The sequence below is a fragment of the Chlamydomonas reinhardtii genome, chromosome 12 (assembly GCF_000002595.2).
Source record: "Chlamydomonas reinhardtii strain CC-503 cw92 mt+ chromosome 12, whole genome shotgun sequence".
NCBI lineage: Eukaryota > Viridiplantae > Chlorophyta > Chlorophyceae > Chlamydomonadales > Chlamydomonadaceae > Chlamydomonas > Chlamydomonas reinhardtii.
The window spans coordinates 2,780,842-2,795,585 of NC_057015.1; the positions used below are offsets into that span (position 1 = coordinate 2,780,842).

The window sequence follows — 14,744 nt, forward strand, 5'->3', positions numbered from 1 at the left end:
ACGCACTGCCATGTCGGGCGCGTGCAAAGTTCCTATAATAAATCGTCCGGGCCTAGTACTACCCGCACACGCCACGCGGGTGACGCTCCACGTCTTGCCCTTGGCCACTTAAAAGCTTCTATCTAGCTGGAGCTCAAATCAAGCAGTTCCAACCCTGAGCGGTCGCCACGCAGCTAAGCAAACCACTCCTGGTCCAGGCACATCCCCCGCACCAGCCCGCACCGTGCACGGTTGCTTATCGTCTCCCTGCCAAGCAGGATCGGGATGTGGCAATTTGCAAACCCCAATAATCCAAACACAAGCAGCAAACTTTTGGAATGCAAAGATATGTAACAAAAAAAGAATGGTGGTGCGGCACTCGTGGCCTGTCTTCTCAGCACGATCTACCGCCTTATGTCTCTCCTGATAAACGAAGCAAGCAACCTGCCTGGGGCGTGAAACCCCTGCTATGAAACAGCGCAATCCGGCAAAACGGCAATCGCTCGGTCAGTCTCAATGACGCGCCACGGACACCTGCCATATGCATGGCCTTGCTAGTTGCAAGCTAGATGAGTGTCGAAGCTGGGCAGCCTATCACAGCTGTCTATCCACGCACAGCAGGTGGGGGGGACCGCTCAGAGGCATCCGGCGCCTTCCTGCTTTAGTGTCCCACATTCGTACCGGTCGTATCACACGGCCAACCTACCGCGCTAGCTAAGGCGCTAAGAGTCTAAGACTAAGATTCCGGGTGTGCCAGTACACACCCGTTCGTGCTGCTACATGACAAGTAAGGTGAAACACTTGTCATTGGGTTCAACCACGCACCCGCTATCATACGATCAATCAATGTCGTGGGACCTCGTTGGTCCGAATCCACACAGCTGTATACCTGCTCTGTCACTCTGCTGGCACTTTTGCGTGCCGCTGCTCGCTGGCCCGAACTACGTTTCCAGGCGTCCCGTTCTGTATAATGCCTCGCTCCCTAGCTGCAGGGTATCGTAGCCAGGCTACTGCCGCCACTTGGGCACAGTCTCCATGTGCGACGCCTTCTCAACGGCGCCCACCTTGATACCAGTAGCCTCCTGCTGGTCCTGTCCCTGCTGCTGCCGCTGCGGCGCCGGCACGCCGCCCTTGCTGCTGGGGTGGTCAGCGCGGAGGGACTCCAACTGCTGGCGCACGATGGTGCTGCCGCCGGCGGCGTAATGGCAGCCCCCGACCAGCTGGATGGGGGCGCCCGGCGCCTCGCAGCGGTGCCACTGGTAATTCAGTACCGTGTGCTTGATGTTAAAGTCAGCAGTGGGGTTGGAAGGGCGGGCCGGCAGGGCGGCCGACTCGGGGCGTGTGGCGGCAGCTATCGCCGCCAGGGCCTGGAAGGCGGCGGTCAGATGGCTTCGCGGCACGGGGCGGGGGGGTGCGGGCGCGGATGCGGGAGAGGGCCCCTCGATGGCGCTGGTGATGCACACGGCTGGGCCAGAGGTGATGGGCTCGACCACTGGTGCCGGTGCGGGCACAGCCTCCTTGCTGAGGGCCGAGGCGATTTCCGTCTTGATTTCAGCGGCGGCCGGCTCGTTGATGGCCTCAATGGCCTCGGCGGCGGGCGCGGGGCAGCATGCGGCGGTGGTCTCGATGACGGCGGCCTCAGTCACCTCGGCGGCGGGCTCGGGGCAGCATGCGGCAGTGGTCTCGATGACGGCGGCCTCAGTCACCTCGGCGGCGGGCTCGGGGCAGCATGCGGCGGTGGTCTCGATGACGGTCTCAATAACCTCGGCGGCGGGCTCGGGGCAGCATGCGGCGGTGGTCTCGATGACGGCGGCCTCAGTCACCTCGGCGGCGGGCTCGGGGCAGCATGCGGCGGTGGTCTCGATGACGGCGGCCTCAATGGCCTCGGCGGCGGGCTCGGGGCAGCATGCGGCGGTGGTCTCAACGATGACGGCGGCCTCAATCGCCTCGGTGGTGGGCTCGGGGCAGCATGCGGTGGTCTCGTTGACGGCGGCCTCGTTGGCCTCGGCCGCAAGTGTCTGCTCGTCAACACTGGCGCCCCCCATGCTGCCTGCCTTGAGCGAGTTGCTGGTGTTGCTCCGCGAGAGCGCGGCGGGCGAGGAGGCGCCAGAGCCGCAGTCTGCAGGAGCGAGCGAGGTTGCAGCGCAGGAAGAAGGGATACCCGACGGAAAGGGGGTTAGCACTTAAAGACCACGCAAGTGCTTGGAGCCTCTACTTGACTGCAGTTTCACCGCCGTCTGAGGTCCTAAACAGCATGCAAGCACGCTGAGCAGCCGCAATCGCCCAGGCGCTCACCCGATGGCGTTGACGCGCCTGGGGCGGTCGTCATTCCAGAGATGCCAGGCATGCCCAGCGTTGACGCGGTGACGCAGGTCTTGCAGGACGCGAGCTCCTGCGGCTCCTTCACAGCTCGCAGCGCAGTGCGGTACCGAGCCACTATGCGCGCGTTTGACTGCTCCAGCACCGCCCGGAAGATGGAGACGTCGAGGCGCAGGGTCGCCGGCACCTTGGAAAGCGCCGCGTTCGACAGAGCAAATCGCTGAATAGCGCTCAGATTTCGCTCGGCGTAGGGAGGAAGCATCTTGCTCTGGTTTGCCATTTGTGTTGTCGCGGTCGTGCAACGATTGAACGGCGTGAACACTTGTTGTTTGCTAAGACAAGTTTCTATACCTTAATAGCTATGTAGGGAATCTCAAATGAATGAATGAAAGTGAAATAGCAACAGGAGTCAGTGACCGCTACTTCCGGGGCAGCGAGTTGAAGCGATCGGTACGGCGCGTTGCGGGCTCGGTGCTTTCTGGCCATGCGCGCCTGTATAGCCTGCAGACAAACACTGGCAATTAAGCCAAGTTTATCTGCTCTCGTTAAACTCGCTGGCGTGCCCTCTGGGGCTGGTTTTGCGTGGTGGGCGCTTGTCACGGCAGGGCGGGCGAAGGCCCCTGTGACTTCACCCAGTACCATTTCTTTTCTGGTCCGTGGTATCTGATGGGAGTGCGTCTAGTAGCTCAGTTTACATACCGTGTTCAGCTGTTCAGTGCGCGTTCGGCGGGCGGGAGCTGACGGCAATTCTACACGTCGGCGAGGTGACATCCCACCGCGCGCTGTGGTTCGTAGGGCGAGGCGGTTTTGTGGCTCCCGCCCCTGTCCGACCGTAAAGACATTCAATACAAGGCCCAGGTATGGCTGTGGAGGTCGCTGGGGCGGAGCCCAGTGCAAGGTAATAGCAACGATATCGTCCAGGCTCTGCTAGTCTTTGCCGCAGTCCCCCGCCCTGCCCCGCCTTCCCACTACCGCATCTGCATTCGTAACTCATAAGAATATGGCTTTGACGCCAAACCCATTTGCGCTCCCGTGAACACAGTCCCATCACGCCCATGTCATGCTGCGCTGGACTTTTATGCCCCATCACACAATCTACATGACCCGACCAAAAACCACACCTTCACGACCTTCTGCCGCGCGCCATGCTGCGACCCTGGGATGTGGTATCAGCGGGAAACCGTGCTAGCCGAAATCAGCACACACGTTAGCGTTGGGGCATCGGCGGCATTCCCAGCCGTGGACTGTTCATGCTGAAGGTAGCAGCCGCTGCCTCATTCTTGAGCACACTCACGCCCCCGTGGGCAGCGGCGCCGCCAGCAGCGTGCCCCGGCCCTTGGTCGCAGGCCGTCACGGCAGCTAAGCCCTCTGCGGGCCGGAACATGAACGTGGGGGCTGCGAGCATGTGTGCAGCGCCATTCATGTCACCAGCCGCTGCATGGTTTCCAGGTGACTGCTGCTCCAAATCGCTGTCATCCTCTCCTAGGCCAGCTGACACGCGCAGCTTGCGCTGCGCCTGCGTGTTAGGCTGCTGTAGCTGCTCGTGCTCCCCTCCGCTCGCTGTGATGGCCGGGTCCGACTGCTGGTGCAATGTGCCGCCACCGGCAGTGTTTCCATAATCTGCGTCGGTCCCAGGCCCCGCAAAGAGCGGGTTGGTGCTGAGCCTAGGCGACCTGCAAGCGGGAGCACACATGGTAAGAATGTTAGATGCATACAATAGCAGGCTCTTCAAGATCGAGTTCCGACGCCGGATCATGCGTGCATCATGTTACCTGATGGCTGCCACGCCATGGGGAGTCGATGCGCCAGACCGCGCAGCCTCCTTTGCTCCCTGCTGGTCGGCCAGCGCCATGGCCTGTGTCGGGAGTTGTGCGGTGCGGGAGGCACTGAGCACTGGGCTGCAAGTACAGGGGTGCACCCGGCACTGAGCACTGGGATGCAAGCAGGGTGCGTGCGTACCCCTAAAAGTACTGCGGTAACCAGTCTTCACGCCCAAACCTGATCATACCCAGCCACGGACCTGGTATAGCTCCGCGGCTGCCGCCATGTCCTCATCGGGGGAACCACCGGCCTCGCCACAAGCTCCATTGCCAGGCTGAACACCAGGGGAATGCTGAGGCCGCGGGGACCCGTTCATCACCCCACCCGCCGCGCCGGGGTTTGTGAAGCCCGTGGGCATCCCACCGCCGGCGGATGAGCGGCGCGGGAGGAAGCCACCGACAATCCTGTTAAATGGTGTGTATCGCACTGTTGCACGCGTGCCCAAGCGCAGACTGCTCTCTCGCTAAGGAGGAGGGTACAACAGCATACCAATCATGACGGAGCCACACACGCACCTTGTAAAACTGGAAACCGCGGCGACGGTCCTGGTGGACAGCAAGCCGCTGCGCGCCTGCACGTGCTCATCGCCGGTAGCAGCAGCGGCAGCCCTGCCAGCAGCAGCGCCTGCAGTACCACCCCACAGCCAGCCGAAGGACTCCAGGCGGGGCTGCACTGTCGGCAGGGCGTCGAGCACAGGATGCAGAGCCGGCAGTGGAGCACCGCTGGCCGTGGAGGGGGCGCAGGGTGCCGATAGCGGGGAGAGCGGTGGTGTGTTGAGCGGGGAGCGCGGCTGCTGTTGGGAGCGGGTCGGTGACAGCCCAAACTGCAGCCCGGAGCCGTCATCGGCCGGTGCCCGCAACCTGCCGCCGCTTCCGTTAACGGCAGCAGCAGCAGCAGACGTGCGCCATGGCGACAGATGGGCGTCAGCTGCGGTTAATGAGGCGCCGCCGCCATCCATGCCGCGCTGCTGGGCCGTCGCAGGCGCTCCCGACGCACGGTTTGGGGCCAGGTGGCTGATGCGAGGCCGGTACTGCTGCTGCAAGGCGTGGGAACGCGCCTTCCTGCCGCCGCCGTCGTCGCCATCGCTCGCGGCGCCGAGGGCGGCGCCGCCGTACAGCTGCCGTGCTGCGGACGCGGCGGCGCTACAGCTGCCGGTCGTAGCGTGGAGCATAGCGGAGGGACTGGGTGCGCTGCGCAGCCGCTGTGCCACCAGAAAGGACTGGGGGCTTTCCAGAGGTCTCATGGCACCACCAGTAAGGCCGTGTATGCCGCCGTAGCTGCCCGCCCTGCCGGAGGGCGAGGTCATGGAGGCGCACCTCGGACTGCCCGCGGGAGCGCGTGGGGAGCCTGGTACAAGGCTGTGGATGCTGTCAGCTCCGCCACCGGTGGAGGCGCGCCGGCGCGCCGCCACTGCTGCGGCAATGGAACCGTGCTTGGCGGCGGCATCCGTTGAGCCTGCCACGGCGGCTCGGCGGCGGTTGACGGCTGACGCGGCAGCTGCTATCACGCCGACGAGCACGAGCGTGCCGATGGACCCAGCACCTGCCGCTATCCACAGCTGCGCGCCCGCCGCCACTGCGCCGCCGCCACCACTCCGCGCCTGCGGCGGGCAGGCGGCGCCCAGCTGCGTGTAGTCCGCCTCCAGCTGGAACACGGCACTGCCGGTGCTGGTGCTGCTGTTCGTGTTGCTGATGCCGGTGGCGTTGTTGGTGGAGCTGCTGTTGAGCTTGTAAATGACGTTGCCGCCAGTGTTGTTGGCGGCAGCGGCGGTTGCGGTCGTTGGATTGGCTGCCGGAGCAGGACCGCACATTCCGGCGTTGGAGGAGAGGCCCAAGTACCTGCAGGAGGTTGGGGGTTGTAGGAGGTTGGGGGAAGGACCACAAGTGTAAAAATTGGCTTTGATGCAGTTACGACGCGCGTGCATAGGCCCCTGAACAGTTTCTTGCCACAACAGGCAAAACTAATGCGCCTGTAAATGTACTAACCTGAGGCTGCTCATGCCACCGGGGTCTGCCCACTCGTGCGGGACCGGCCCCGTGAGCAGGTTGTCTTTCAGGCTAAGCTCCTGCAGCTGCCGCAGCCTGCTCCAGGCGGCCGGCAGCGAGCCGCTCAGGCTGTTGCTGTCCGCGTGCAGCGTCACCAGCGTGACCAGGCCCACAGGGCTGCTGCCGTTGGCCACTGTGCCGGTGCCGGCGGCTGCTGGCTCGGTGCTGGCGGAGGCGCCGGAGCCCCATACCGAAGGCAGCGTGCCGTTGAGGCTGTTGCCGTCCAGATTTCTGCAGCCGTAAACACCAAAGGTCACACATGATACTAGGGAGTGCGATTACCGGTATTTTGTATTCAGAGCTTGACAAGCGCATACTGCACTGCACGCCACACGCGGCAAACCCACATGTGCGCGATGCGCGGCAGGCCGGTCCCCCAGGCCGGCGGCAGGGGGCCCCTCAGCCCGTTGTGCGACAGGTCCAGGTACGACAGCGCGGACAGGGCGCTCCAGCACTCCGGCAGCCCACCCGCCAGGCTGTTGCGCCGCACCGAGATGTACGACAGCGCCGCCAGCTGCGACCAGCCGCTGGGTAGCGTGCCTGTTTACGCAGGGGCTTGGTGAGCGGATTGCAGCACAGAATGGGCGAGCTGTGGCAGTGACCGGCACACATGCCATGCCGCTGGCTGGCCTGCGCACCTACCTGTAATGCTGTTGCCATCCAGCACCAGACGGCCCAACCCGCTCAGCAGCGCCAGTTGGGGCGGGAGAGTCCCCGACAGCCCTGCATGCACGTGCGATGCCGCGTTAGTATCGCGTGTTGCGGCCATCCACGAAAGCAAGCAAGCATGATAGCCTTCGGACGCTCACCTTTGTCAGACAGGTCAAGGCCCGTCACTGTATGCGCAACGCTGTCGCACAGCACACCCTCCCAGGCGTTTGAGACTCCGCACGGGTCCGTGCCCTCCGCCCACTCAGCAAGCGTGCTGCTGGGCCCAGACATGGAGTGGCGCAGGCTCAGCAGCAAAGAGCCTGTCGCATGAATTGGTGTAGCACGTGTTTGAGGTCCGGATTGGGATATCCAGCGGCCTGATAATGCGGGTCGTAAAGTTGCAAACGCACCTTCCTGTAACCACGTGCACGACCGCAGCAGCTGCGTGCCATTGATAGCGGCTGCCAGTGCGGAGGTCTCTTGTGCAGAGCTGGTGCAGTTGCCGCAGCTGACCGTGGCATTAGCGGTCGCAGCCAGCAGCATGGGCTGGATAACGCCCGGCACGGGCCCGCACAACGCCGCGTTGCTGGAAAGCAGCAGCGCAGCCAGACCCCGTTGCGCGCCCCAGGCCTCCGGCACCGTGCCCGACAGGGCATTACCTGCCAGGCTCCTGAGCAGGGTAGTGCGCGTGTGCCACTGATTCAGAAGGAAACTTATGAAGACAAAGCAGATGGGCTTGGCCGGTTTATGCACGCCCACATCTCCGTCCCGCACCCTCAGCAGTGGCGTGCTAGACGCGCCGTAACACCACTCACAGGTACTGCAGTGACGCAAAGGAAGACCAGTCGGCTGGCAGCGTGCCCCACAGCCGGTTACTGGAGAGGTCAACCTGACGCAGTGCCGTGAGACCGCCTGCGCCGCTGCTGCCAGCACCTCTCACCGGGGAGCTGCCGGGCGCCCATGCCGCAGGCAGGGTTCCACCGAAAGAGTTCGAGGACAGGTCCCTGGAAAGCGGAGGCAGAGCAAACAATGATTGCAACACAAGGACAGCCCGAGGGACCCGAGCACAAGCACGCCGTTTGCATGAAAACAGGCAGTCATACTGTGTACACGAGCAACCTGCACGTGCTGGACCGGGCCCGACACTTACAAGCGCACAAGCCGCCTAAGCGTCGCAAGGTCCGGCGGTAGCGTGCCTGCCAGACCGGTGTTGCGAAGCAGCAGGCTGCGCAGGAACGTCAGTCGGCCCCACGAACCCGGTAGCTGGGCGCCTGCTCCTGAGTCACCGGTGCTGGGTACCACGGCCGCGCCCAAGCGTCCCATCCCCTGACCCAGATGCGGATTGTCTGACAGGTCAAGGACCTGCAGTGCGCCGAGACCTCCGCCCCACGCGGCTGGGAGGCCGCCGCCTGTGGGCACGAGAAGCACAGCGGCGCGGGGTGATAAGTATGGTAATGTACGCGAATCAGGCAAAGCATACCATGTGGGTCGGGAGAAACTTGCCGAGTCGCTTACCACTTAGACGGTTGTTGCGCAGCCGCAGCTCACGCAGGCTTCCCAGCGCAGCCCACATGGCGGGTAGGCTGCCGGTGATGGCGTTGGTGTCCAGGGCCTGCACGCACGATTTGGGTCGGGGGCATGTTGGATGCCAGGCGAAAGCCCCCAAGCAATGCCCCCTATGACCCACCAGTACTTCCAGGTCCATCAAGGAGCTCCACTCTACCGGAAGCATTCCGCCAATTGAGTTGTTGGTCAGAAGGCTGCAAGGGCGACAATGAAGGCGTGAACGGGTGCCGAAAGCCGTGTGCATGGATGGGAACGCAGCCTAGCGCCAGGCTAGTAAACCTCCTGCATTCCTGTGACCAGGCTACTCACAGTGATTGAAGGCCCGCAAGGCCTGCCAGCTGAGCAGGAAGGGTTCCGGACAGCCCCTGAGAGCTGAAGTCCAGGCTCGTCACGGCGCCCAGCGGGTCACAGGCAACCCCGGCCCAGAAGCAGGCAGAGCCGGACGCGGCAGGCAGCAAGCCTTCAGATGGCTCCGAGCCCTCCAGCTGACGCCTTACAGTCACTAGTATCTCTGTTGCAGAAATGGGCACACGGCAAGCTTGGTAAGCGCGAGTTGGTGAACGGCGCCGATGCGCGATGGTTACATGCCGCCAGCTCCGCACTTGCCTTCCTGCGTTGACTGGCCGGCCGCTTCCACCGCTGTATTTGCCAGCAGCATAAGGATAGCCGCCATGACCGATAGAAGCCATGGCGGCGCCGGCGTCAGTGAAGACACTCCGAGCATCTCTTCCCGCCAAGATGCGTGCCGGTTCACAAGCGGTACCGATAGCACAGTAACTGACTCGAAATGGCTCGTTACATCAAAAGTATGTTACAGCAGCCTCTGCGCGGCTTATGCGCAGATTCTTGTCGTGGCGCTACGAATGCAGAGGCACGAACCCGCAGCGTCGAAAGGCCAACCCCTCCCTCCGACCCTCGCCGCATCGATCTGTGTCTACTGTCTACGAGATTCCGCTGCATCATAGCAACATATCCACACTTGACAATCAACTCTGCCTGAGTCACCAGCGCAATAAGTACCTTGCAACATGCGCATCCGATCCTGCACGCTACGCCTTGTAGAAGCGGCGCACCGCCTTGGGCGCACTCTCGGGAATGACGCTGTCCGCCTTCTTCTGCGCCGCCTCCTTGCGCCGTGTCGCCTGCAGGGTCGATAAACACATAATACCATAACACCAAAGCATGCAAAACAGCGGCAGTACAGGCAACAGGGCCCAACCCTGCGCTCACAGCAGTACAAGCCGAGGCATTCGCACGCACCTCCTCCTTCTGGCGCTCCTTGATGGTCGGCTTCCGGTCCTCGATGATGTTGCTCTGCTTCTTGCGGTGCCGCCGGCTGGGCTTGTTCTTGCCCTTCATCTTGACCTTGTTCTCCTGCTCGCGGCGCAGCGCCGCCATCCGCGCCGCGTTGGCGTCCTCCTCCTGCCGCCGCCGCTGCTGCAGCACCTCTGCCGGCTCCTTGCGCACCCTGCGAACCGCACACGGCACGTCCAAGCAGTCACAAGCGTCAGAACTGCATTCACATGTACAGTGAACACCCGGCACATCCGACCCACATCGCAGGAGCACGCCTCATTCGCTGGGACGCTTCCGGCATGCACACCGGCTGCTACGGCATCTCACCCCACCCGGTGTCCGCATCCTCGACCTACCCTCCCCAGCCCTCCTTGCGAGCCCCCGCCCGACAGCAGCCCCCAAAGGGAACACCATAGCGGCACCACACCACCGCACCTGCCCACTGTGTCGGGGTCCAGGACAATGGTGTCGGGCTGCAGCTTGTCCAGCAGCTGGACCACCTCCTGCGTCTGGCGCTGCTTGGTGGTCTGGAAGGGGTTGGCCACGAACGTGTCGAAGTTGGGCTCGCCCGAGCCTGCGCGATGCGGGCGCAACCAAGAGAAGGCAGGGTCAACATGTGCCCTTAGGTACCGTATCATGCGCATTCAGGCGCCATGGCGCGTGTCCACTGCAGCCGCGCTGCCGCTACCCCAGCCCTTGTCTCGTTTCGCCCAGAACCGCCCAACACGCCCTGTGCACGGCGCCTGCGCCAGCACTCACCGGGCACCAGGATGGTGCTAATGCCCGCGGAGTGGCCTATCCCCAGCACGTCCTCGTAGGGCACGAAGCGGAAGGTGGACAGCACGCCCTCCGGCAGGTGGTGCGTCAGGTAGGGCGCCTGCGCCTTGCTGCGCAGCGCATCCTGCCACACCTGCACCTTGCGCCCGTAGCCCACCGCCAGCATGCCGCGCTGGCTGATGTCCATGCGCGTGATGGGCGCGTGGCTGAAGTAGTTGTGCATGGGCTTAAGCATTCGCACGTCCCACAGCTGCAGGGTTGGAGGGAGGGCAGGCGCGATGGACAGGAGGTCGTTCAGCGCTTGTGACGATTGGCGTACTTGCCGAGCCCATTGTGGCGACCCAAGTAGAGTTCGGGCACTCCTCAGAATGCCACCGTGCGTGCACGGTGCCTTTGGACCGGCTTTCCTTCAAGCGTACGCGGGCATAATGAGCCGTCACGCACCTTGATTTGTGAGTCCGAGCCGGCGGTTGCCATGTAGGTGCCACTGGGGTCCACCGCTAGCGCCGTCACCGGGCCCTGTGCGGCGCCGCGTGGGAGCAGAAACCTCCATTCAGTTAGAGCACATGCCACCACATGCCGTGAGCATCATGACCGCTAGCACAAACATGCGTAGAGACAAAGCCAGATGCTCAACGTGTCGGCTCCCGCCGTGGCCCAGCAGCTCCCCCCATGAGCGGCACCTGGTGGCACAGCATCTTGACCACCGGTGTGGTGATGTTGGGCGTCCACATGGTCACGACGCCGCGCGCGTGGCCCAGGCACTCCACCGCGTTGTGCGGGTTGTGCCGCATCACGCTGCACGGCCCCAGCTTGGTCTTGTGCTGCGCCACGATGTGCCCCGTGCTAGTGTCCTGGTAGCGCAGCACGCCTGAGAGGGGCGGAGCGAGCGGCGGCAGCAGCGAGATGTGGGAGGCGCAGCAACACAGCAGCTCCACGCCGCGTCTGAGTTCTTGGCCTTACACTGTTGCCCTGTCTTCCTGTGCCCGCTGCGTACCGTGGTCAAGCCATCTTCCTGCCCCGGCCAGCCCCGCTATGCTGCCTGCTCTGCTCACCGTGCTCGCCCACCGAGGTGAGCAGGAAGTGGTGCGGCAGGAAGTCCAGCGCCAGCGTGTCGGTGTGGTCGCGCAGGCAGTGCACCTCCAGGCCGCGCTTGTCGTACACGTACACGTACTTCTTCTGGGCGGCCGCCCAGAACGTCTCGTTGTGCAGGAACGTCACGTCACGCACCGTCTCGCGCACCTGCAGGTCAACGCGAGGGTTTAAAGGAAGGGCCGTCGGCGTATGCAACAGGTCGTCCAGGGCTGCCGGCTATGCAGCACCCTCCCCGCCCATCCCAGGCGCCGCGCACCCAAACGCTCATGCTCATGCACCCAAACGCCACACATCCACGTATAAGGTACACTACTCCCTGCTCACCTGCACCTCGCACACCAGCTGCGACCGCTGCCAGTCCATGAGCGCCAGGTGCCCCTTGGTGCCGCCCATGAGCATGAAGCGCCCGTTGCGCGTGAACGCCAGCCCGCCGTACGGCCCTAGCTCCGGCAGCGACAGGTCGAATGCCTTGCGCGCCGCCGTCACGTCCACTGCCGCCACAATGTCCTGCTGCTTGAAGTTCCATGTCCGCTCCACGCCCTCCGCCTCCAGAGCACCCGCGCTCGCGGGCAGCAGCCACTCGCTGATCTGCACCGCCTTCTTCTGTGATGCTGCAAAGACATTCTCCGCTCGGCGCAGCTTGCCCTTCAACTTTTTGTCCGTGATGGACTTGAGGTCCACCCCCGGCCCACGCTTGAGGCGTTTCGCCGTCTCCGCAACATCCGGGTCCAGCTTCTTTTTCCTGCGGCGAGCAGACCGTGTGCGTGCGAGACTCTGCGTGGGATACTGTAGCACAGCTGCCAGAGACAGCAGCAGCGAGCGCTGTGTGGCAAGACCACGGAGCGCTGCTCAAGCCGCATAAGTGGCCCTTGCCCCTCGGCGGGACCGTGCCAAACCCGACCCCGGTCGACGCTGCTGACGCGTGGCGCTGATATAAAGGTCTCCCCTTATCTCTGCCCAGTATAGCGGTAGCTATGCAGGCGTCCCCGTTGCCAGTGTGCCGCCCGACGGCATTGCACACAACACGCCGCCGGCGCAGGAGCACACGCAGCAATTTTGAGGGCCCATGAAACTTATTATACTTACCGTTTCCGATTTGCTTTGGCCTCCTCATCAACCCGAGGCTTGTCGCCCTCCGCCATAGCCCTTTCGCCGGCTCCTCACCGTTGGTAGTGTTTGTAAAACGCTTGCACAATAATGTCACTCAAGAAGAACGCTGTATTTTACAGCCGTCTAAAAGGCGAAGGGACGGACGAGAACACCACGTTTTTAGCCAAACTCACAAGCTGTAGTGAAATGTAGTAGTATGTATCCAATTGTTGCAGAAGGTAAGGGCACACTGCCAAAACTCCTGAGAAAATTTGGAGCTTCCATCGCGCGCATGCTGTCCAAAAGTCGCCCTCTTCGGCGTTTCGAGTTTCATACTCGTTTTAAGTGCTTTGTTGTCCTAAATACGTCATCAGGAGTAAGAAACATACAACTTTGAGTGCGAAACAGTCTTGTTGCTGCAATGGCCGACGCGGAAAACACCCGGAAGGCTCTGCAGAAAGAGGTTGAGACATATCGTAATCTGCAAGCAGGTGCGTCGTGCCCAGGCGCCGGCATGCAGTTCGGAGCTCGAGAGCCGCGGTGATCCAGCTGTTCTGCCGCATTTGCAGAGCTTCAAAAGCTTGCTAAGGGCAAGCAGGAGCTGACTGCGAGGTTTACGGAGACGGAGACCGTGGTGGAGGTGCGCGGGAGCCAGATGCAAGGCCCGGCAAAGCAGCTTTGCGGGCTTTGGGACTTACGTGAACCACGGAAGCAACATCTGGGGTCTCTCAGGGCCAGACAGCAGTCGCAGACCGGTTCTACAACCTAGGGAACGCGCGGGAACGCGCGGGGGCACGCCGGGCGCGCAGGCACGGACCCTCCGGCCTGCGTCGCGGTCGCGCCGCACCGGTCACTGCCTGACTTGGTGTGCTGGGGGATGGTCATGTGTGCAGGAGCTGAAGCTGCTGGACGACGAGGCAAACGTGTTCAAGGCTGTGGGCCCGGTACTGGTTAAGCAGGACCTGGTGGAGGCGCGCTCAAACGTGTCGAACCGGTTAGAGTTCATCAAGAAAGACATTGACCGGTTAGACGTCCAGATTAAGGGCGTGGAGAGCAAGATGCTTGACCGCGAGAAGGAGGTAAGTGCTGGGTGTAGGCAGGCGCGGGGTCGGGCGGGGGGGGGGGGGTCAGCAGGTACTCCAGGTATTGCGGGCGGTGCAATGCTGACGAGGCATGGCTGGATACGCGGATGGGTACATGGCATGGCGACGGGAAAGCTACGACAGTGTGTACTGGAGTCACATGTTTTATTGCCCGGGCATGCGACAGCTTCATACCTCAAATTCTGCCACTGCATAGTGCACAGCGTCTGACTGTGGTAAAACCGGTCTCACCTGCCCGCACAGATGATGAAGCTGCAGCGGAAGCTGCAGGGCGGCGCGGCCGCTGGCCCGTAAACCCCTGCTGTACGGTGCTGAAGGCTTCAGTGTGCGGTTGGATATGGTGGACTGCAGCACTTGATTTCATCATGGCGCCCATTCCTGTACAAAGCGACGGCCCGTGGCCGCATGGTGGGCAGGGCCGCAGCACTGGCTGAGCCTATTTGAGTTGAGGGCGGACAGCGTGGCGTGCTTGGGAGCGGAGGTGCTGCACTCACAGGCGTGCACGGGCCCAAAATGACACTGGGGCGAGGCGCACACAGACAGGTCCACAGGTTAAGTGCGTGCGTGGTCGACGAGCGGACGAGCGGTCAGGCCAAAGGCTGGGGGAGGATAGGGCGATGCGTGCCCGATGTGAACCCAGCTAGGCCAATTCTGGTTGTTCTGGGCGATGAAGACGGCTGGTTTGATCTTGCAAGGCGTGAAGTTGCAGGGACTTGTGGCCGTCATGCGCTCATGGGATGTTGAGGGCTTGGAGCGTGAAGGCGGTTGATACGTTCGGTACGGCCATGTAGGTGGAGCACAGTTTGACGGTGTTGGGGTTCAGCCATACGGTAAGCAATGAAATGTGATGCGCCAATTGTGCCTCTGCCTCACCGCGACTTGTAAATGAACTGGTGTGCAGCCCAAGGTGCAGCCCTTGTCCCTGCCTACGTACCGCGCCAACTCGGGCGGCCCCCCAATTCAATCTGTGCTATCAGCCGCAGTCACACAGCAGTGGTGCACA

General features: G+C 62.8%; 4 protein-coding genes across 4 annotated transcripts; 1 reads left to right on the forward strand and 3 right to left on the reverse strand.

Annotated features, from left to right (window-relative positions):
- Positions 1 to 29: 29 nt before the first annotated feature.
- Positions 30 to 2,665, reverse strand: CHLRE_12g502900v5 (uncharacterized protein). Its single transcript, XM_043068117.1, has 2 exons — positions 2,275 to 2,665; positions 30 to 2,098 (listed from the first exon to the last, which is right to left on the reverse strand). The coding sequence occupies exons 1-2, from the start codon at positions 2,576 to 2,578 to the stop codon at positions 987 to 989; spliced, it is 1,416 nt and encodes a 471-aa protein (XP_042918249.1). The 5' UTR covers positions 2,579 to 2,665; the 3' UTR covers positions 30 to 986.
- Positions 2,666 to 3,199: 534 nt separating this feature from the next.
- Positions 3,200 to 9,125, reverse strand: CHLRE_12g502901v5 (uncharacterized protein). Its single transcript, XM_043068118.1, has 15 exons — positions 8,988 to 9,125; positions 8,691 to 8,892; positions 8,503 to 8,575; positions 8,331 to 8,427; positions 7,966 to 8,224; positions 7,631 to 7,819; positions 7,226 to 7,485; positions 6,974 to 7,135; positions 6,807 to 6,887; positions 6,512 to 6,704; positions 6,105 to 6,395; positions 4,635 to 5,957; positions 4,319 to 4,523; positions 4,071 to 4,153; positions 3,200 to 3,971 (listed from the first exon to the last, which is right to left on the reverse strand). Exons 1-15 carry the CDS (start codon positions 9,052 to 9,054, stop codon positions 3,506 to 3,508), a joined length of 3,951 nt encoding a protein of 1,316 aa, XP_042918250.1. The 5' UTR covers positions 9,055 to 9,125; the 3' UTR covers positions 3,200 to 3,505.
- A 47-nt stretch (positions 9,126 to 9,172) lies between these two features.
- Positions 9,173 to 12,845, reverse strand: CHLRE_12g502800v5 (uncharacterized protein). The gene is made up of 9 exons (XM_001690741.2): positions 12,636 to 12,845; positions 11,874 to 12,291; positions 11,510 to 11,696; positions 11,138 to 11,325; positions 10,899 to 10,973; positions 10,437 to 10,704; positions 10,113 to 10,251; positions 9,642 to 9,849; positions 9,173 to 9,523 (listed from the first exon to the last, which is right to left on the reverse strand). The coding sequence occupies exons 1-9, from the start codon at positions 12,689 to 12,691 to the stop codon at positions 9,431 to 9,433; spliced, it is 1,632 nt and encodes a 543-aa protein (XP_001690793.1). The 5' UTR covers positions 12,692 to 12,845; the 3' UTR covers positions 9,173 to 9,430.
- Positions 12,846 to 12,995: 150 nt separating this feature from the next.
- Positions 12,996 to 14,638, forward strand: CHLRE_12g502750v5 (uncharacterized protein). The gene is made up of 4 exons (XM_001690925.2): positions 12,996 to 13,129; positions 13,208 to 13,278; positions 13,532 to 13,717; positions 13,985 to 14,638. Exons 1-4 carry the CDS (start codon positions 13,060 to 13,062, stop codon positions 14,033 to 14,035), a joined length of 378 nt encoding a protein of 125 aa, XP_001690977.1. The 5' UTR covers positions 12,996 to 13,059; the 3' UTR covers positions 14,036 to 14,638.
- The last annotated feature ends 106 nt before the right edge of the window (positions 14,639 to 14,744 follow it).